Genomic DNA, 22461 nt, shown 5'->3' with positions numbered 1-22461 from the left:
ACCAAAGTTTCTGCATGCAGAGGCAGCGTTTTAACTATCTGCATCTGAGCTAAATTCTGATAATTGTATGCCTCAGACAGTCTGGTGGCATTTATCTTTAAATAAAAGCCATGTCTGGCTGTTATGGCAACTGCTAAGGGCACACATTTATTAAAGTCACATCAATCCGATATTGTGCAAATGTCGAGATTGTGATCCCAGGACAGCTATGTGGATTGATGGCTAGTCTGACTGTCTTTAAAACCAAATTATACAATAGCCAGGATGCTGCTTCTACTGATTCCCTGAAGAAAGGATAACGCCTCCCCTCTAGGCCAGGGTTCGCAAAAGGAGATCTTCTCGCAGTCAGGGCTTCACAAGCAGCACTGATAACAAGATCCAGCCTCAGATCAAGGTGTTGCATTCCAGAGTTCCTTTGAAGTTAGAAAGCAAGAGGAAGGGGTGGTGTTAGAGGAGTCAGGCAGGGAAGGTGGGCCTGGCAAGGGATCCCACCACCCTGGTTTTCTGCCAGTGCGCCCTTCCTTCTAGTCCCCTCAATTCTCTGCAGGACACTGGGTATGATGTCAGAAGGCAGGGGTCACATTTACCTCACAAGCTATCGGACCCTCTAGGCAGGCCTTGTGTCATGCTACTTTTTTAAAAGGAAGTCATCTTCTACTTGGGATTCGACTTTGGAAACCAGGAAAAAGAAGAATCCATCTTTAGACCTGTGTTGAGAGTGCAGTCAATTTCAGACTCCTCTGCCATAGAAATAAAGATATAAAGCATCCAAGGCAGAGGATAGCTTTTCCCCCCTTATAATACCCTGGGTAGAATGGGGGTTTATTCCTGACGGGATAATAGTTTGCCCCTTTGCCAGCTGTACTGGAACTAGGCTACTCACTGGAGGTGAAGGATACCCTGTAGGTGCCAGCCAAGGTCCTTGAGGTGGGAGTGCATAATAATCACTGTTATTATTATTAAAAAGGAGTAACCTTGTCTTGGAACCCCTGGATTTAGACTCCAAGCAACCAAAAAGCTCAGAAGCAGCAGGAATTGTGTTCAGCATTTCTAGACACCTTTGAGTACGATTCAACCACACTTGACACTTTCAAGCAATCCAGACCCTGATCGCTCCACTGCTGCGAACCATCTCGGGTAACCCGAACTGCAGGCTTGACCTTCAAGGAAGCAAACGACTTGAGTGTAGACATGACCTGCTGGAAGCCATCTAACTCGCTGTCACAACCGCCGACTCAACCCAGCAGAAGGCACTGTCTCGCCACTGACACGACTGCTCCTCAGATCATTGGAAGACATCTTGCTGTTGTGGACAGCGACTCATCCCATCAAGAGCCTGCACCATCAAACCAACTTGACACTGAGAGCCAGTAGGATTGCATCTACTCAAACCCTGCCTACATCAGCTTCACCACAATTTAAGTACCTAGAAGCCCAGCTTGACCTTGTTGAGCCTCAGGCGGGCTGCATATTTTAAAATTATGATTGGGTTCACTGCTTGTTTAGAACCCGCGTAGGGCTGAGAAGGTGATTTAGCAGCGGTCATTTCATCACACCCTTTTATTGGCTAAGCTCACCACACTTATATCGCTGACAGCATTGTCTGCGACAGCTTCACGCACAGCGGCACAAAGGTGTCTACTGGGCATCGGCACCCCAGTAACCTCCAATCCCGCTTGCACGGTTGCTCCCCATGGTAGCAGAGATCCATCAGGAGTAATGACATTCGATTAGGGTCATCTGGTTGTGCTCTTCTATCCCCTGGGTCCTCCTTGCATCCCGCTGCTCATCTCATGAAGCTGACATGATCCGCTTTCACTTATTTATTTACTCTGTTCCGCACTTTCCACCTCTCCCCCCTCCCATGCACTTTCCCCCTTCCCTTGCACTTTCTTAATGTCACTGGGCCTTAAGACCGTGGTTTTTATTTTCCCGTTTCCTTCCCTTTGCCTGGTCGCGCTCTGAAACACTTGTCTATGAGCGCGATAAAAATACAATATCATATCATATCATAAACAACCCCTGACTCCCCCTCCCCCCCGCGCACTCGTGTATTTACAAGGGTACTCGTAAGCATTGCAAATCATGCCTGCTCTGGCTGTCTGCTTTTCCTCAACTTTGCACCCCCACTTGAGCCCTTCTCTCTTCAGTACTCCTCTTGTGCCCAGCTGTCCTAGCCCTTTGTCTGTCCCCAGCTCGTGCGTCTGCCTCCCCTCAGTGTCTGTCAGCCCCCACTCCGTGTCCACTCGACTTCCCCGTCAACTCAGCCCGGCCTCTGCCCGCTTCCCCGGGCAGTGCCCTTCTTGTGTCCACCCCCAGCCTCTCTCGTTTGCACGGGCAGCTCCGCAACCTGAGTCCCGCCAACACTCACACCTGCGCCTCTTCTGAACCCCATTCCTTTCGCCCACGCTCCCCGTTACCCAGGGTTGTCTGTTTGCCACCTCCCATCACAGACCCTCGTTGCAATATTTCTGGAGAGCCGTGCCACCCTAGTCCCGTGCCTCTGGGGTTGTGCCCTGACCCTTCCACTACCATACCACCCTCTCCTCAACCCCTCGGCAGCCCCCGCTGTCTCCCCGCGGGTGCGTGCCCGTCACGTGACGCGCGCGCGCCGCCGCGAATTCGTTTCCTGTGCATGGGGACCAGTGGCTCCCGTTGGCAGATGCAGGGGGCTGAGCTAGGCTCCGCCGTTCAGGGGTGACACCGCCGGCGGAGATACGCGTGAATTAGAGCCCGGGCAGCCATGGCCAGACGGGGCACCTCCTTTCCAGGTAGGATATTGCCTGCAGCGGACTGGCACTAGCCCTTTAAACCCAATGCATTCTGGACCGTGTAGTCTTCCAGCTTCTGCCTGGGGATTGTGATTGCTCTTGGGTGTTGTTGATTGTTGTTTTGTTCAGAATTGTAATGACGTTATGTGACGATACTGGGATATTGATTTTATATGTAAATTATAGGGTGGCGAACTGGCGATAGCATGTATGTTCAGCTGTCTGTTTGGCAATAGTATGCATGTCCAGCAGGCAGTATTACACAGCAGCTGCAGAGAAAGCAGCCTTGCCCTCCGCATGCGGTGTCGGGTAAGTCCATGGCAAAGGCATGCAAGCTAAGAGACCACGCAAGTGGCGACAGTGCGAGATACAAGAACCGTTAACATAACAAAACACCACTTTTCTACTCCTGGGCTTGCGTTTCGCAAACCAGTGCATCCCGGAAGCCTTTGAATGCTCCTGATTATCATTTTGAATTGTAAAAGGGAATCACAGAAGTTGAAAAAGTGGCGTACAGCTGACACGAAGACTCGTGATCACTATCTCTGCAGGCACTGGGAGGTCGAAACAAAATCCTTCAATATCATGACTGATGCAGGATGAATTTTGGTATCCAACAAACTTCTTCCTCGGTAATATTTTCACGCACAGACGCAAGTTTTCCGTGGCCATGCATGAGAGGGCCACCGGTTCTGTTTGACCCCCATCCCCTTTAGATTTTTGGGCTTGTGTTTTTTATTTGCCATTTGAAATTCAGGAAAGCTACACTTCTGATAATGTCAACCTTCTTATGCATGACCATGGAAATCTTAAGAGCTCTGACAAACACCATAGACCACTATCATGACATGAAACTGCGTTTAAAACTAATTATGCAAAATGTAAATGTAACCCCACCCCCTGTACTAAACTCAAAAATCAGATTAAGAGTAACTAGAGATTTCAAATCTCTTAATCCTCTCTCAATCCTACATGTCTTGGGAGGATAGCTCAGGGGCAACATGCTCGCCTTGGAAGCAAGTTGACACGGAGCAGCACAGGTTCGATCCCCGGGTCTGCGCTTAGAAACCTCTGGGTATTAAATCAACATTATCTATTGCAGGCGGGAGACAGTAGTTCAGGCATTCTGGAACACTTTTTAAAAAAATGGGTTTATGGTTCAAAAAAATTTAACTTTAACAATATTCTCAGGTCATAACTTCAACATGTTTCAAATAAAAACACATTTCACAACAATCTCTCTTTCCACTATCAAATGACAATTATGAATAACAAATTCCAAAATACAGCCAAAGCATTTTCAATAATTATTAAAATGATATCTAATTGAAAAAAACAAGAAACACTTTTTTTCCCCACCAGATTTCCTATTCAGGCTGCGTTTCAAATAGATGAAGTGATCTCAGGAAACCTGCCACAGCAATCATACCTGGGGTTAACATACCTTCCAGCATATAGCACTGAGCAGTGTGCTCCAAGGAGCAAAATCATACCTGGGGTTAACATACCTCCCAGCATATAGCCCAGAGCATTGTGCTCCAAGGAGCGAAATCATACCTGGGGTTAACATAACTCCCAGCATATAGCCCAGAGCATTGTGCTCTAAGGAGCAAAATCATACCTGGGGTTAACATACCTCCCAGCATATAGTATCCCAGCATATAGTCTCCAAGGAACAAAATCATACCTGGGGTTAACATACCTCCTAGCATATAGTCCAGAGCAGTGTGCTCTAAGGAGGAAAATCATACCTGGGGTTAACATACCTCCTAGCATATAGTCCAGAGCAGTGTGCTCCAAGGAGCAAAATCATACATGGGGTTAACATACCTCCTAGAATATAGTCCAGAGCAGTGTGCTCCATGGAGCAAAATCATACCTGGGGTTAACATACCTCCCAGCATATAGCACAGAGCAGTGTGCTCCAAGGAGCAAAATCATACCTGGTGTTAACATACCTCCCAGCATATAGCACAGAGCAGTGTGCTCCATGGAGCAAAATCATACCTGGGGTTAACATACCTCCCAGCATATAGCCCAGAGCATTGTGCTCCAAGGAGCAAAATCATACCTGGGGTTAACATACCTCCCAGCATATAGTATCCCAGCATATAGTCTCCAAGGAACAAAATCATACCTGGGGTTAACATACCTCCCAGCATATAGTATCCCAGCATATAGTCTCCAAGGAACAAAATCATACCTGGGGTTAACATACCTCCCAGCATATAGCACAGAGCAGTGTGCTCTAAGGAGCAAAATCATACCTGGGGTTGCCATACCTCCAAGCATATAGCCCAGAGCAGTGTGCTCCAAGGAGCAAAATCATACCTGGGGTTAACATACCTCCCAGCATATAGTCCGGGGCAATGTGCTCCAAGGAGCGAAAGAAATGCTTGAAATATTTCAGTCGGGTAGGTTGAGGCACAGGGCATTCCAACACCCGATGTTTTATTGTTTCCACCCCATTCTTGACACTACAGAATCTACAAGTAGTGTCATCAGTTCCTGTTTTATAGTTTCTAAGGAGAGTTTCTTTAGCTGGCTTTAGATTCCAATGGAGTCTATGAAATTCCCTCTTTACCATCCGAATGGGGTAGATGGGCGGGAATGGTGCTAACAACTCCCAGCTTCTTGTGGGCTCATGCTAAATGCGTTAATAGCTATGCATTTTTTCAGTTGTATTAATCCAGTCCCATAATCCCTGATGTCTTTTAGTGTTTCTGCATTGTAAAACCATGCCTACAAGTCCCAGAATGCAAAGTTAAAACTAGGGCTGTGCCGAATATCATATTTGGCATTCGGCCGAATACCGAATAGTTTGTAAACTATTCGGCCGAAGCAGAATATGAAGCTGAATAGTTCCTTTATTTAATAAATCATGTTCCAAACTTGAAAAAAACACTTATATAAAAAACAAATAAAGCACCATTTTAAATGCATTCTATACTTTTATTTCTCTTCATTGTAATTAATGTAACATCTTTATTTAAAGTATAAAAGCCAGAAAAAAAGCAGATTTAACCAACATGAAGGATACAAATGTACAGAAAGTTTTTGCATATTCAAAACTAGTGCCAGTTTAAGTAGGAGGCTTCACAAATGCAAAAGGACTAGGTTGCAATGAACAAAATGTATATTGCAATTTGCAACTGCCTTTGTGAATCAGATGCACTGCATTCGCTATCCAGTTGCTAAGGCGATGCAGTCGAGTTTCTAAACTTCTTTGCAGCTCACATAGAAATGTATAAAATTGTTCATGTCGGCTCATGCAGGACACAAGTCAAGAGGAAATCTGAAATGCATGAACTCCATCTCACAACTATTCACCCCACCCAAAGAAATGCTGCTCAGTGTTCACTTATCCTCGCCACTCCTCGCCAATACACAAACATATGCAACTTATCATTCCTGATAAAATATCAGATAATGTGAAACTCAGGACTCAAGTCCTTTAAAAAAAGCAAAGTGGGGACTATGATGTACGCAATGGGAAGTGACATGACAGAAACTGAAAGTATCCTAAAGTGAAATATGCACATTTCTTTCAGTTTGCTTATAAACATCCGCCAAAAGAAAATTGTTGCAGGCTAAGTATAAAATGAGCATCCTTTATGTCTAAGAATCTGTAACAAAACATGCCCTAAAGAGCAGACTACAATGTAAGATATTTTACAGCTGTGTGATAGCAATTTGTCGGGTCTTCGGACCAAGTGTCTGGTGTAATTCTATTCACTTTTGCAAACTGAAGTCTAAATTTGCCTTTCTGAGTTCTTGTTGCATTGTATCCAAATGAGAATGTCAAAGTATTCGGCAAGAGCCGAATAGCAAGAAACTATTCGTCCGCAGCCGAATAGCTTTTTTTCAGCCGGAATTCGGCCGAATACTTACTTGAAGCCAAAGTTTGGTACACCCCTAGTTAAAACCAGGATTGGACTAGTGCAATCCAAAGGGAAAGGATAATCTTGGCATGTGTGTGCGTTTCCCAGTTCCATTCATGAGAAGCCATACGATCCTGTTTTTTTCTTCAAATTCTGGGATTTGTAGTCTTACATTGAAAAAGGCAAAACTACAATTCTCCAGCATGGGGTCTGGCATGGATTCACATGCTCATGAATATTCCCCGTCGTCAGGCTGGGAATCCTCGGTAAAGAAAAAAAACAGTATCAGTTTCGTTTCTGATCTGTCTTTCGTAGTAATAACCAATCACTGGTCTCTGCGTCGTACTGACCACAGCCAATGACTGCCCTCTACCTAAGCACCGCCTCTGGCAGCCATCTTCAGATTTTTACCGCACGTTCATGTGTTGGGATCCTCGTGCTATTGCTCTCGAGCGTTAGTGCTATTTTTTCATGTTTTTTCTCAAAAAACTTTGTTTTCCGGTCAAAAGAGCCTCAAGCTCCACCGACTCTCCATCCGATCAACGGGGACCCGTGTCGGATTCGTCTGCGCCCCTCAAGGGTGAAGATTTCGTCGAGCTACGTTTTGGAGGACTCCAGAAGCTTCTCAGGCCCGGACATGGCCCAGGAGAAGGGAAGCTCGACGACCGGAAAGCTGTTCAGGGTCTGCCCTGGATGCCAGCTGCAGAACGTCTTTAAGGAGGACGAACACTCCTTTTGTCTCTACTGCTTACATGAGGACAAGACGCACGTGGAGAAGGACTGTGCGTTTTGCGGCAACATGTCGGAGCGGACCATGAAGGACCGCCATCAACGTCTCCGTCTGGCGAGAAGAAGAGGAAGAAATCCGAGCGGTCTTCTAAGACCTTTGAGGACGCCCCGGCGACGGGGGTCCAACACAAGGCCAAGCACCGCGAGTCCGCTGGCACCGGGAGCGCCGAACGGTCGGGATCTACGGGCGCCAGGCAGGGCGCACCCTCCCCGGCACCTTCAGCCACGAGCCAACGCTCTGGGTCGGGTAAGAGGAAGGGCGAGCACCCGGCGAAGCTCCTGGAGAGGCCCCGGTCGAGCTCGAAGGCCCCATCGGAGGGGGAGCGAGGCAGTGCCCCCCCCTCAAGGATAAGGCGGTGAGCGCACCTAAGGTGGTGAAGGCCTTAATCCATCCGGCCAAGCCCTCCATCGATACTGTCGCGGCGGCCCTGGCTCAGCCTGTGGAGGCTACACCAGTGGTGGCGACCTCGGGGCTCAGAGTCTCCCTGCCACCTCGGAGGGAGTCCTCTTTTGTGCCCATCGATAGGACCCCCGTGAAACCCCCGGCGGGGAAGAAAAAAGGGGGGCAGGGCGTCGTCGTAGATTCGGCCTCAGAGGAAGAGCTGATTGAGGTCTTAAGCCACGGCCTTGGCGTGGAAGAAGACCGGCCCGTCGGGATGGATCCCGACGCAGGCCCCTGATCGCCCGTCGGATTCCCCTCTGCCAGTCCTTATGTTCAGAGATAAGGACGAGACTACCGTTGCCGACGGAGGAACCTTTCCCGTCGGGGGATCCTGAACCGGGACCTTCTGGTGCTCCCCCGTCCAAGAAAAGAAGGATTCACCCTCCACCTCCTTTTCAGCCGTCGCGCCCCGTCCAGCCCTCCTCCCCGTCCACCCGAGGGGATGATACGGGGTCTGACACGGCAGCGACGGGTACGGACGACGAGGTATACGACGAGGATCTACCGTCGTCACCTCCCACCAGGGCTTCTCCGCCCGACGAGATTGGATCGTTCCACTCCATGATCGCCAGGGCATCCGAGCTTTTCCAACTCTGCCCTGAGGAGAAGAAAAAGGAAGGATTCCTTTATCAACGGCGCGAGGCCAAGAGGAAGACGGTCCTCGCGGTGCCTCTACTGGACGACATTTGGGATGAGGGCCTCGCCCTCCTCAAGAACCCTTCCACGACGCCAGCTAGAAGAGACCGGTACGAGAAGAAGTACCGGGTCCCGGACGCGGCCCCCCTGTGCCTCCGGGCGCAGCCTACCCCGGACTCCGTCGTCTCCGTGGCGGCCAGGAAGAAAGCGGGGGGGGGGGGTGCAACCTCCACATCGACTTCCCCACCGGACGGCGAGGGAAAGAAATTGGACGCTATGGGACGCAGGGTCATCTCGTCTGCAGCGACGACGATTAAAGCGGCCAACACCTTGGCTATCGTGGGCCGCTACGACAGGGAGCTATGGTACAAACTGGCTCCCCTGCTGGACTTCCTACCGGACGACAAGAGGGCGGATGCCCTGGTGATCCTACAGGAAGGCGAGGTGGCGTCGGACCACGCCATCACTATTGCGACGGACATCGCCGACACTGGGTTTCGCCAGTTGGGCAACGGCGTTTGCCTTAGGCGGCGTGGATGGCTCAAGGCTACGGACTTCCGTCAAGACGTACAGACCAGAGTCCTGGACATGCCGTTCGATGGGAGCAACCTGTTTGGGAAAACAGTGGACGATTCCCTTCAGGCCATTAAAGCGGACACTGAGACGGCCCGGGCCCTTGGGGTTCTGCAACGACGGACGCCCTTTCGGAGCAGCGGAGGCAAGGGCGTCTCCAAAGGTTCCGGCGGCGGTTTCTCCACCTACCGTCAAGCGGCCCGCTCGTCGTCTCAGGAGGCCTACAGAGGACGACGCAAGTCTGGCGGACCCCGCCGTCGTCGCCAAGGAGGTCAAGGCGGCAAAGCCTCGTCGAAACAGGATAGAACCGGCCGTGGGGTCGGGCCCCCACCGAAGCACCCCGGTGGGAGGCCGGCTGGCGAGCTTCATCAGCGTGTGGGAGTCCATCTCCACCGACCGTTGGGTGCTGGACGCCTTAGCCCCGGCCACGCGCTCGAGTTTCAAAGAAGGTGCCCGTGCGTCCCCCCCGTGGCCAGGAAAGAGCTTCACGTCCCTCAGCTTCTCCTGGAGGTAAAGGCGATGCTCAGGAAGGGCGTCATCGAACTCGTCCCAAAGAGGCTTCGGGGCTCCGGAGTTTACTCGAGATACTTCCTCGTGAAGAAGAAGACGGGAGGATGGCGCCCCATCCTAGACCTGCGACGTCTGAACAAGTTTATCAAGGCGCAGAAGTTCCGGATGGTCACCCTCCAGCACGTCCTGGGGCAGCTGGAGGAAGGAGACTTCCTGTCGTCGTTGGATTTGGAGGATGCCTACTTCCATATTCCCATCCTAAAGGGGCACCGAAAATTCCTCAGGTTTGTGGTCCAAGGGCGTCACTACCAGTTCAAAGCCCTCCCCTTCGGACTATGGTCGGCACCCAGGGTATTCACCAAGTGCCTTGCACCGGTGGCGGCGCAGCTGCGCCACGAGGGGATCCACGTCTACCCCTACCTGGACGACTGGCTCATCCGAGCCAAGACGAGGGAGCTCGCCGTGGATCACACGGCAAGGACCGTCCAACTTCTCACGGACCTGGGATTCTCCGTGAACTACGCCAAGTCCCACCTGGTACCCGCGCAAAACGCACTGTTTCTGGGAGCGAAGCTCGACACAGTGTCCCTTCTGGCCTCCCCGTCGGAGGAAAGGACCAGGTCCATTCTGGGCAAGGTACAGCGGATGTTGGTTTCCGACGCGGCCAAGGTGAGGTCCATCAAGTCCCTCCTCGGAATGATGTCTTCTTGCATCTACCTCATTCCCATGTGCAGGCTCCGGATGCGCCCTTTGCAGGAGTTCCTGGACGCACGCTGGATCCAAACGACGGGCGGCTTCGAGGAGAGGATCACACTCGACGAGAGTTTCCGCCGAGCGGTCCGGTGGTGGGGCAACCGCACGCATCTGACGGCGGGCATGGACTTCCAGACCCCAGACCACCAGGAGACAGTGACCATGGATGCCTCCCTGGAAGGGTGGGGAGCGCACACAGAAAATCTGCACGCGAGAGGCCTTTGGCTCCCGATGGAGAAGTCCCTCCATATCAACGTCCTGGAGCTCCGTGCAGTGTTCTGGGCCCTCAGGTCCTTCCTTCCGTCCCTCAGGGGCAAGGTGGTGAGGATCTTCACCGACAACACCACCACCATGTTTTACATCAGGAAACAGGGCGGAACCAGGTCTCCAGCGCTGTCCAAGGAGGCGCAGGACCTGTGGCATTGGGCCGTCGCCCAAAGGATGTTTCTGGTGCCGTTTCATCTGGCAGGGATAAAAAACACCATCGCCGACTCACTCAGCAGGGAGCTGCGCTCGTGCCACGAGTGGGAACTACGGCAGGATCTAGTGGATCGCCTCTTCCGACGGTGGGGCACACCCCAGATCGACCTGTTCGCGACGGCGACGAACTCCAAGTGCCGGAGGTTCGCCAGCAGGTTTCCCCAGGCGAGGAGTATTGGCGATGCCTTCTCGTTCCCCTGGGAGGGCCTGTTCCTCTACGCGTTCCCTCCTTTGCCTCTGCTAATCCGGCTCGTCAACCAGCTCAAGAGGTCGCGGTGCAGGATGATCCTCGTCGCACCTGCGTGGCCGAGGCAGATATGGTTCCCGGACCTTCTGGACTTGTCAGCGTCCCCGCCAATCAAGCTGCCGGTGGACGCGGATCTACTCTCCAGGGAAGGAGGCGCCATCCTCCACCACGACCCGAAATTGCTGAACTTGCAGGCCTGGCTCCTGCGGCGCTAGAGTTTGGAGGATACGACATACCGGCCGACTGCAGAGAGGTTCTTGCAAAGGCCAGGGCGTCCTCGACTCTTAAATGCTACGGACACAAATGGAAGAGGTTCTCTGTCTGGTGCCACGCACAGAAGATTAACCCTCTACGGATTACGGCTCCCCAAGTACTGCCGTACCTGCTGACGTTGGCCAAAGCTGGACTGGCACACGCGTCCATCAAGATTCATCTTGCTGCGATCTCCCGATACACCAGAACCACGGGCCGGACGTCCTTGTGGTCTCATCGTCTGGTGAAAGAGTTCATGAAGGGACTGTTCAGATCGTTCCCGCCGGTGAAGGCGCCGGCCCCGGCGTGGGAGCTCAACGTGGTGCTGACCAAGCTCATGGGACCTCCGTTCGAGCCTCTGCACTCGGCCCCATTGAAGTTTCTGTCGTGGAAAACAGCGTTTCTTGTGGCCATCACCTCCGCACGACGGGTGGGAGAGATCCAGGCCCTTTCCTGCAAGGCCCCGTACTTGACTTTTCACGACACGAGGGTAGTGCTCAGGACGCACCCCTCCTTCATGCCCAAGGTACCGTCGGACTTCCATCTCAACGAACCCTTGGTGTTGCCTGTGTTCTTCCCGTCGCCTTCGTCGCCGGCTGAGAGGACTTTGCACTCGCTGGATGTGGCTAGAGCGCTGAAGTTCTACGTGGACCGCACAAAGTGTTTTCGGAAGACGTCACAACTCTTTGTGAATTTTGGACCTGTCAATCAGGGGAAGGCTCTCTCGAAGGCTTCCATTTCCAGATGGCTCTCCGGCTGTATCATGTACTGTCATCGGTTGGCAAACCGACCGCTGCCTGGCCGTCCGAGAGCCCATTCCACCAGAGCGATCGCAGCTGCCACAGAGTTCCTTTCTGGTGTGCCCCTGCTGGACATATGCAGGGCTGCTACGTGGAGGTCGACGCACACCTTCACGAAATTCTACTGCGTCGATCGGGATTCCAGGGAGGAGTCCAGGGTCGGCCAAGCAGTGCTGCGCAACCTGTTCGCCTGAGGTGAGCCTGGTGAGGAGGTAAGATGCTTAATGTTGAGTTTGATGTAATGCTTAATGTTGAGCCTTTGCCACCTCCCGTGGTTGTGCATGTGTGTACTGCTATGTATTCTTTATTCATGAGCATGTGAATCCATGCCAGACCCCATGCTGGAGAAGGAACAAGTTACTTACCTGTAACTGTTGTTCTCCAGCATGGGTCTGGCATGGATTCACATGCGAACCCTCCCGCCTACCCCTCTGCGGCTCTTCACTTGGTCATACTGCCACTTCACGTGCTTCCAAATCTGAAGATGGCTGCCAGAGGCGGTGCTTAGGTAGAGGGCAGTCATTGGCTGTGGTCAGTATGACGCAGAGACCAGTGATTGGTTATTACTACGAAAGACAGATCAGAAACGAAACTGATACTGGTTTTTTTCTTTACCGAGGATTCCCAGCCTGACGACGGGGAATATTCATGAGCATGTGAATCCATGCCAGACCCATGCTGGAGAACAACAGTTACAGGTAAGTAACTTGTTCCATCCCAGATGTTGAAGGTAAAAATCCCACTGGGTGGCTTTCTCATGCGTGGAACTAGTAAATTTCATAGCCCTGGGGTAGTTTTCGTAGTATATGCAATTTATGAGCAACTCATCAGAATCATGTCTATTTCCTCACCTTGTAGTTTTGCTCTTCTGGTGCCATGTGTGATTGGTGTGTACAGCCCTTTAATTTTACCTGTATTCTATTGTTTTGCTGTCCCCATTATTCACCACTACACGTATCGGAAAACCTACTCTAACAGAACGCATTGTGATGTCTGTTGTGCATACCATGAATGTGGTAAGCACGTGTAGGTACATCTCAAATTATTGTCCAGCCTCCCACAACACTTGAAATTCAAGCACCTGACCAATATTTGGTGTGCTTTGACACAGTGCATCGTAAATATGACGACTTGATTTCTTGTGTGGATAGCACAACTTTCTCCACTGCATTGTGGCACTGCGGAATGCCGATAAGAATTGGAAGGTAATAGTATTTTACTACCCTTTTTGGATAAAGTGGGGGTAAAATGATTTTTAGGAGGGTAAACATATTTTTTTAACTGTTAATCTGTCACTTTGGGTTTTGAGATGTAATTAACTATTTGACAAATTGAAGGGATATGGAGGTCAGGGGTTGGCCCAAGGAACTACTGGCGCGCTAAATTCGCCACCTTAAAAAATAGCATGACAAGGGGCCTCATTACGACCCAGGCGCTAATGGGTTAACCACGCCGTAAAAGGCTGCGGCGCCGTTCACCTATTAGCGCCTAATTACGAGGTCCCTTTGCGGGACCCGACCTTGATGGCTGGTGTAGACCAGCCGTTAAAGTAGGGACCCGCAAAGGGACCTTGGTGCTAATTACGGTGGCGCAATTTGCCCCCTACCTTGTAATGGGGTGGTAATTCCCCCTTCCTCCATGGCGGAGTCGGTAACTTACCGGCATGGACCATGGTGCTAACAGCACCATGGTTTTTCGCCAGGGTCGTAATGAGGCCCAAGCACTCTGATTCATGGAATTATTTGCGTGAAAAACGCAGATTTGCGTGCCTTTCTGCCCGAAAATCCCCGTTTGAAGTATGGGGATTTTCGGGCAGAAAGGCACGCATTTCTGCGTTTTTCACGCAAATAATTCCATGAATCAGACAGAACGTTTTTAAAAGAGATGGCCTGCTGCGTTGGTACTTCCACCGGGACCCCCAGAAAAAACCCAGGTGAGTTACAAAAGTATAGAATTGGTTTTGGAAGTAAAACGCGCCCTGCCAAGGGAAATGAATTAAGCAAAGAATCTTGTTTACAAATCAAGTTGAAATCACAAATGCAATTCTGTTTTTAGCTAAAGAAAGCTTTAATCGTGAGGTAAACAGCCGACACATGGTTTGCCCCTGCAGGTCGTTCTCAAGGCATAACACTGCTTTCCAAGATTGAAAACCTAAGTGGGCCTTGGTGCACTGGTATCTAAAGGAGGGTCAGTCACAAAAGCATCAGTCATTAGTTTTTTTTTTTAAGGAGAAGCATTTTTAATTCGGATGTTTGTCCAGCAAAGCTCAGACATGCTGAGGGATGAACAATTTGACATTTGTTTGCAAAGCACATGGGTTGAGGATTGTTATGTCTGGTGTTGGCTCCTTCTGGCCATCCACCAAGATACATTGTTGCTGCATGGGTGTGATTGACAGATCAGAATGTTGATGCATGGGTGTGATTGACAGATCAGAATGTTGATGCATGGTTTGAGCAGATGTCTTTAGAGTGTTAGTTGAGGGCTGAGCTGGAGAGCTTGAGGATGGCATATGGATGGTCTCACTGTATATAGCTGAAGAGTAAAAGGAACCTGTACATCTGTAGAAAAAAAGCCAGCTAGACTTTGCTACAAAGACGCTTGCAGGTGGTCTGTGGCTACGAACCGTCCCGCCTCTTTTTCACTACAGTGGTGATGAGCAAAGAACCCACTTCAAAATACAAGCTAAGAGAGTTATATTTGGGGCATCATCAAATACAGACTACCCACCGCCCCACAAGTCATCTGCCATACAAGGTGAGCTGTGCAAGGAGGTAGTTGCCACGGTGACAGGATAGCTGCATAGGATATACATAGAGTGAAGGAATTAAGGTGCTGGAGGATGGGCAGCAGTATGATAGTATGTGCACAGGGGAATGCATAATGTACACTTGGAAGGATACATTGTACAAGGTGCCACCAATGGTTCCTTACTTGGACTCGCCCCGCGCTCAGTGGCTCTCATCTACCTATTGCCGGATGGTGCACTGGGTGCCTTTTATGACCGCGGGTTGGGTTATGTTAGAATGCCTTTATGGTCATGCACCAGTTTGGGGGAGGCAGTGGTCTGGCAGCGGTGGGGGGTTGGAGGGCATGAGAGAGCTGACGCCTGGGAAGGCCACTTCATAATGATGACGTGCTTGAATGTTGTTGCTCGGATGGAATAGCCAACTGCAGCGCTTCAGCCCCTGACAGGAGGTGTTCCTCCTTCTATGTGGTCTTGCATGTTTCTCTTTTTTTTATTTTAATGATTTTTATTGTTCAAAATATTGAGAATGATACAAGTGTTAACAGTCATTAGTTTCAATCTAGCTGATGTACATATGGTATGATGAAGAGAAAAACCTGTCTGGGAAATAAGTCAATGAGAGGTTTTCTATATTTGTCCATATCACATGTACAGGCAAGTGTCATGCCTCTAATGGCGTGTAGCTCTGATTAAGAGAACAAGAGTAATGGGGTTATCCCTGCGACGTATATGACAAATTGAGCTGTACTCGGGCCCAACTTATTGAAACATACCAGCTAGTAAAGAACCGGCTGTGGGAAGTGGACTGGATCAGAACATGTGGCAAAGTGTCTTGGTACAAATGTATATTATGATCTGGCAAGCAAACATAAAAAGCAAGCAGTTCTACCCGAGGATCTGGTGAAGTTTCCAAACACAACCTTATGGTCAATGTTTCTGCGAGTACGAGTCAATGTAATGCTAACGGGGGAAATGTTGCATATTACGAATCCCAATGGCAGTGCGCTCGTCTTGGGAGCAAGACATAGTAGAGAGACACAGGTTCGAATACCGGGGCCGCGCTTAGAAACCTCTGCAGTATTTGGCGTGTTATAAATAACCAATTCTGCATACATAATTATACATATGGTTGACACAGGCCCTTCATGCCATTGCAAAGAAGAGTGTACTAGGGAAACCTTGAAACATCTGGTGTTGACTTGTCCCATACTAGCCTTAGTTCGTATTCTTGTTTTGGGGAGCACTACACTACATACCTGCTAAATTTCGACCTTTTCTGGTACCGTTGCTTTCGGGGAAAATCGGTCTCATTAACCATTAGGGAGTTCCTGCAACATCTGAATGTATTGGAGTGGTAATGAGTCGAAAGTCTTTTTTCTCTCTTTATTTTCTGCTTGTTTTATTCCTTGTCTTTTTCTTTCTATTGACCTTGATTAATCTTAACAGAAGTATCAACGTTTTAAGATTTTGAGTGTGATGAATTGTATTAATGTATGTGGAAGCTATTCGTGTACTTTTTTTTTTTGTTGGGCTGCTTAGTAGAGCCTGGCCAGCCACCTAAATCCTAGTCCGGTGAAAATGCACACATGCATCTCATAATCTAAAATACTTAGTACTTCCAACACATTGACCACAGTCACCAAGGGAATTCCAACCACAAAGCGCATTGAGGCCATTTAAATGGGGAAGAGCGCTATATAAATAAACAAATACAATACTATTTTAATTGTGATATGATATGCATAAATAATGGTGTCTATGTTTAATACTTGTGAAAGGTTTATTTTTAAACAAATACACAATTTAAAAAATGAGTTGTTTTCTTGTGTGGATAGCGCAAGGTTTTCCCCTGCATTGTGGTGCTGCGGGGATGGCGTTAAGAATTGGAAGGTAATAGTATTTTACTACCCTTTTTGGATAAAGTGGGAGTGAAATGATTTTTAGGAGGCATGTTGTTAGGGGCGGAGTGCCCCAAATAACGGACAGGAGCCAGCAGAGTGGAGGATAACTTCTTTATTCTTCCCCTAACCGGCCAGTGCTTGCCCCGCACTCCCCCACCCCTCACCACGTCACATCCGCCTGTGACGTCCACCTCACGAGTGAGGTGTCTGAAAGGGCACTCACTCGTGACAACACCCCCGGACAAAATGTCCTTTCAAGTCACCTTTGCAAAACTTGCTTCCCATAACATAACTTGGCCAAGTGGCAACGCTATCAACACTCCTCCACTAACCTGGGAGGCCTCCTCATATTTCTCTGGGGTCTGCCTCGCGGCTCAGGGTCAGAGCCGCCGCCAGTGTCTTCATCAGGGTACACCTTGCGCTGGACCTGTGGTCCGAGGGGGACCCAAGTTTCATCTTGACTGTCTATTTCAGCTGGGTCGTCTTCTTCTTGTGGTGATCTTTCTTCTGTCTCTTGCATAACATGCTTAAACCTTGAGCTGTTGCGGGTCACTTCCTGCTCTCCATTAGTGGCAGTGATCATTGTTCCTTTGACAGCCACTACTTGGAGCGGTTCTGGTGCAAACTGCGAGTCAGTTTTTTTCATCGTGGCCCTTTGAACCCACACTTCATCACCAATTTGGGATTCCTTGGGACGTGCTCTCCTTCTCCTATCAGTCTGTTCGCGAGCTTTCTCCTTCACGGCTTCATCCCTTCTGATGATTTCCTGATCTACTCTGGGCTTCCTCGCTGGGTTGGTGACGACCCTAGTTCTCACTTGATATTTCATCATGAGCTCTGCTGGAGTCCTATTAGTGGCTTCATGAGGCGTGTTGCGGTAATCACGCAACATTCTGCACAGCGCTTGATGAGGGTCAGTTCCTTCCAGGCGTGCTCTTTGCATGGTCTTCTTAATGGACGCCATGAACCTTTCCGCCATTCCATTGGCTTGCGGCCATCTCGGGGTTACTCTTTGGTGACGGAATCCCATGTGCTTTGCGAACACCCCAAATTCATGACCACTGAACGGGGCCCCATTGTCTGACTTGAGAGTCTCTGGTATTCCCCACTCACTGAAGACTTCATCAAATGTTGCTGCAACATGAGCAAATGCTGTCGACTTGACACGTTTTGCTATAGGGAATCTTGAATGTTCATCGATGAATAGTAGTAGGTAGTCTCCTTCCTCCCGTGGCCCATAGAAGTCGACCGCCACTCTCTCCCAGGGATGTTCAGGGATTGGCATGACTTTGAGTGGGACTGGCGGTTCAGGTTTTGCTATGCATCTGCATGCTATGCAGTTCTTTACCCACCGGTCAACCATATCGTCCATGAAGGGGAACCACACGCTGCACCTCAGCTGGCGTTTGGTGTTCTCCGCACCTCAATGTCCCTCATGCGCCGTTTTGATGACTGCTGCTCGCAGTGAGGTAGGAATGACTATCTTACATCCTCGCAGCAAAATGGAGTTGTCTTGGACTGCCAGTTCTACGTGTATTCTCGCCAGACGCTCCATCTCATCTCGAGATGCTCCTGGGTGGCTCTGGACTGCTCTGCGAAAGTCCTTCCATTTGTTGTTCTCCGTCAAGCTGATCGCTAGTGCCATCGTCGGGTCAGCAGCAGACGCGGTCGCAATGGTGTCAATGGATACGGCGGGCGGTAGTGCATTGGCAGTGACATAGCTTATGTATTCCGCATCGCCCTGTCTTGGAGTGTGGTTGCCCGCTGGGTGTCTGGAGAGGTAATCAGCAGGGTTGTGCTCGCCCCCAGGCCGATGAACAATGTCAAAATCATATTCTTGTAGGCGGATGCCCCATCTTTCGATCCTGGGGGGCATTTTTGTGCGAGGATTGCCAAACAGCGATAACAAGGCCTGATGGTCAGTAATTAGTGTGAAGTTTTTTCCAATGATGAAATTATGGAAATGTTCGCACGCCCAGACGGCTGCCAGGCTTTCCTTTTCTGCCTGCGAATACGCAGATTCAGGCGGAGCTAGAGCTCTGCTGGCGTATGCCACAATGTGTCTCGGGTGAGTGTCTTGTCCACTGGTTTGTGCTAAGATTGCCCCTAGCCCCACCGGACTCGCGTCCACCACTATCTCAGTATGCCATTCAGGATCAAAATATGCTAGCCTCCTTGCCTCTGTCAGAGAGTGTTTGATGGTATCAAATGCTACCTGACATTCCTCAGACCATACAAAGGGAGTGTCTTTTTGGAGCAGACGCCTGAGGGGTTCAGTGATGGAAGCAAAATGTTGGATATACCGGGCACAATATCCCGCCATCCCCAGAAAGGACCTGACGTCGGCAATCTGGGAAGGCTTATCGAGGTGGAAGATGGTCGCCACTTTGTCTGGGTCCGGAGTCATGCCATCTGCTGAGAAGATGTGGCCAAAAAACTTCAGCTTCGCCTTGCTGAACCGACACTTTTCTATATTGAGGGTCAAACCCGCATCCTGTACTGTCTGGCATGCTGCACGGAGTGCTTCATCGTGTTCACTGCGAGACTTGCCAAAGACCAAAATGTCATCGCTATAGTTGAGAGCTCCTTTAATGGGACGTATGACTTGCCGAATGGTTTCATGAAAAATTTCGGCCGCCGAGGAGATGCCGAAATTTAGTCTCTTGTAGCGGAATAGTCCGTCATGCGATGCGAACGTGGTGATTGGCCGTGACTCAGGGTGAAGTACTAGCTGATGGTACCCCTGATTTAAGTCTAGTTTGGAGAAAAGGACAGATTTGTTCAGTTGGACTATCATGTCCTTAATCTTGGGTCCAGGGTGTCTCTCCCGCTGTATGGCGGTGTTGGCTACACGCATGTCTACACATATTCTCAGACGACCGCCTTCCTTTGGAACAATCACAAGGGGGGACACCCACGGAGTCGGCCCTGTGGCAGGCTCAATGATATCATCTCTAAGTAGTTGGTTCAGTTCTTTGGACACCGCCTCCTGCAGGTGGAATCCTACCCTTCGTGGGTGTTGTGGGACTGGTTTAACGGCCGCGTCTATGTGTAACTTTATCGGTGGGCCCTTCAATTTACCTAGGCCTTGACACAGTTGCGGAAATTCCCAGACAATGTCATCCTTGGTTATGGCAGTGTTGTCGCGGGATATCAGGGCGCGGATCTGCCCTTGCTGTATAGCTGGACCCTCCGACGACTTGACTACGTCCCCCTCTCGCACTAGAATGTTGATTAGTCCGAGACAGGACGCTGTCTTGTAACTTAGCAGGCAGCGACCTTTGGTGGGGCTCCTGATGACGTGGATGACAGTATCGGTGGATTTGTAAGCGAACATCAATCTTCGTTTGAAGGACCCGACGCTTTGCAGCGGGGTGTCTGCCCCCCATTGGTAGATTTTGGACATGGACAGGTTTAGCGTCGGTTTCTGGCAGAGCGTTAGGAATTCTTTTTCACCCATGACATTCACCGTAGCTCCAGAGTCAATCAGAAAGCAGAATTGTTTGTCGCAGATGTCAATGGCTATCCTGGGTGCTTCTCGGGCTTCCTGTTCGTCCATTATGAGATTGACAAATTCGTCGCTTGTATGCGGGTCATACGTAGCGTCATAATCATGTTCACTTTGCACTTCAGCTATGAACTCGCGGCGCGTTGCTGGCGGTCCATCATATTCATCAGTAATACGCGCAATTTGTCCTTGTGACCCATAGCCTTGGCCGTCATCTTCCGGGTACACTTCTTCAACCACCCGCACATATCTCCTCGGGCTCTGTTGGTAGAACCGGGGCTGTTGAGGCGGGCTAGTGTAGAATCTTTCAATGGGTCTGACTTGCGCTCTCGTCGTGACACGTGCGGTGGGAAACGGCTTACCTTCCCTGCATACAGATTGGAAGTGGCCCTCCCTACCGCAGTTGCCGCACTTTTGAGAGAGAGCTGGGCAGGAACCTGCATGCGGAAACGCCATCCCACACCTATAGCATTGTCTCTGCAAACGCGGGGTCGACATGTTTCTTGGAGAAACGCTCTTGTTCCCAGCGTGGATCACAGCTATCACGTCACTTTTGTCAAGTTGTCCAGCGGCATTGCTGGATATGTGAGTGGCTTGTTTTTCAACTCTTTCGAGTATACGTGCCATTGCACTTACTTCTTCGATGGTGACAGGTTTTTTCAGGAGTTGCTTCTGTAGCGTCGCCGATACACACCCTTCAATCACTCTGAGTCGAAGCGCTTCATCAAGTGAAAACGCGTCAAATTGGCAATGCGCCCCTTTGACGCGGAGCCTCGTGAGAAATTCATCCACAGTCTCGTCAGTGCGCTGACGGCATTGGTTAAAGACATATCGTTCATAGTCTCTGTTGGGAGCAATGACAAGACGTTTGTTCAGGGCTGCGATGAGGGCATCAAAATCAGCCATTTCCCCTGGCGGAATGGTTTTGATAAGTGATTTTATCTCTCCCCCTGCCGTGTTTATGAACATGCTGCGCAGTCGAGGGGAGTTTTCTTCTCCAGCGGCCTCAATGAAATTATTGAAGTTCTCCAACCATTCCACCCATCGAGGTCCTTTATCTGCCTGAGGTGTCATGGAAAACGGGGGCAGCATGCGCCATGCTGTGGCGGTGGATCTGGTGACAGCTAGCGCAGGTGGGGGTTGAGAACTGGAAGATGCCTGGGCAGCAGTGGTGCTCATGGTGGCGTGTAGGATGTGGCCTCAGTGGTGGGTTGGAGCTGAGAGTCGTTCTGCAGGCAGGTCGGCACAAAGTCACAGAGGTACTGGGACGAGGAAGAAGGCCCCAGCAAATGAGGAGTGGTGATGTAGAAAAAAAAAACTTTTTTTTTTTTCTTTTTAAGCTCTGTGGGCCCCTGGTAGTCTGTGGTTGCTTTGTGGTGGTGCTCAGGCTGGAGGAAAGCACCAGGCGCCGTGTGCAGAGAAGTCTTCTACTGCACGGCAGCTGCGTGCGTGGCTTCCAGGGATTCGGATCGCGTGTGAAGGAGGAGGAGGTCGGAAAGGGAGGCGCATCCACGGTCGCGCCCCCTCCGTTTCAGCAGGGGTCCGCTCGTCGGTGGGATCACCGATGTAAAGGACGCACACGGGGGGGGATCCCCAACGTGGCGGGAAGGAGGACCGCTGGCACCAGGGAGAATTCTCGTCGCCAAATGTTGGGGGCGGAGGGCCCTAAATAACAGACAGGAGCCAGCAGAGTGGAGGATAACTTCTTTATTCTTCCCCTAACCGGCCAGTACTTGCCCCGCACACCCCGCCCCTCACCACGTCACATCCTCCTGTGACGTCCACCTCACGAGTGAGGTGTCTTAAAGGGCACTCACTCGTGACGCATGTTTTTAGGCTAGTGAACATATATGTTTTTAATTTGAAAGAATACGTTGTTTTTTTTTCTTCTAGTCCAACCCCGGAAATGTTATCATACAGGCAGTCTTTGCATCAGGCAGCACTAGAGCAGAGGTCCTCATGGCACTGGTCCCAGTGAAGGTGGCAGAGCGGGCAAGGAACAGGCTTTATACCTCATTGATCCTACTCTCCTTGGCTGGCAGCATTTGCCTGATTTTAAAGCAGTAAATGGGCCGCTGTCCCGGTTTTTTGGCGCCTTGGGTGTAGTTGCCGCAAGCATGGGCGCCGCAGCCCTGGCTATGGCCAGTACTATGAACTTTCCCAGCGACC

At 50.4% G+C, this 22461-nt stretch overlaps 1 protein-coding gene across 6 annotated transcripts in view; it reads left to right on the top strand.

The window, feature by feature from the left end:
* EFR3B (EFR3 homolog B) overlaps positions 1-22461 on the top strand; it is a 1154471-nt gene that overhangs the window by 456777 nt on the left and 675233 nt on the right. For 2 of the 6 annotated variants that reach the window (XM_069605668.1, XM_069605671.1), the window contains exon 1: positions 2604-2771. The exons of the other annotated variants lie outside the window; for them this stretch is intronic. In XM_069605668.1, coding sequence (XP_069461769.1) covers positions 2744-2771 — 28 coding nt within the window. In that variant the 5' untranslated portion in view covers positions 2604-2743. Of the gene's footprint in view, positions 1-2603; positions 2772-22461 lie in introns of those variants that run through there. 6 annotated transcript variants of the gene reach the window in all.

The sequence above is a fragment of the Ambystoma mexicanum genome, chromosome 4p (genome assembly GCF_040938575.1).
Source record: "Ambystoma mexicanum isolate Mex_15411 chromosome 4p, UKY_AmexF1_1, whole genome shotgun sequence".
In the NCBI taxonomy this organism is placed as follows: domain Eukaryota; kingdom Metazoa; phylum Chordata; class Amphibia; order Caudata; family Ambystomatidae; genus Ambystoma; species Ambystoma mexicanum.
This window is presented reverse-complemented; position numbering and strand designations above follow the sequence as displayed.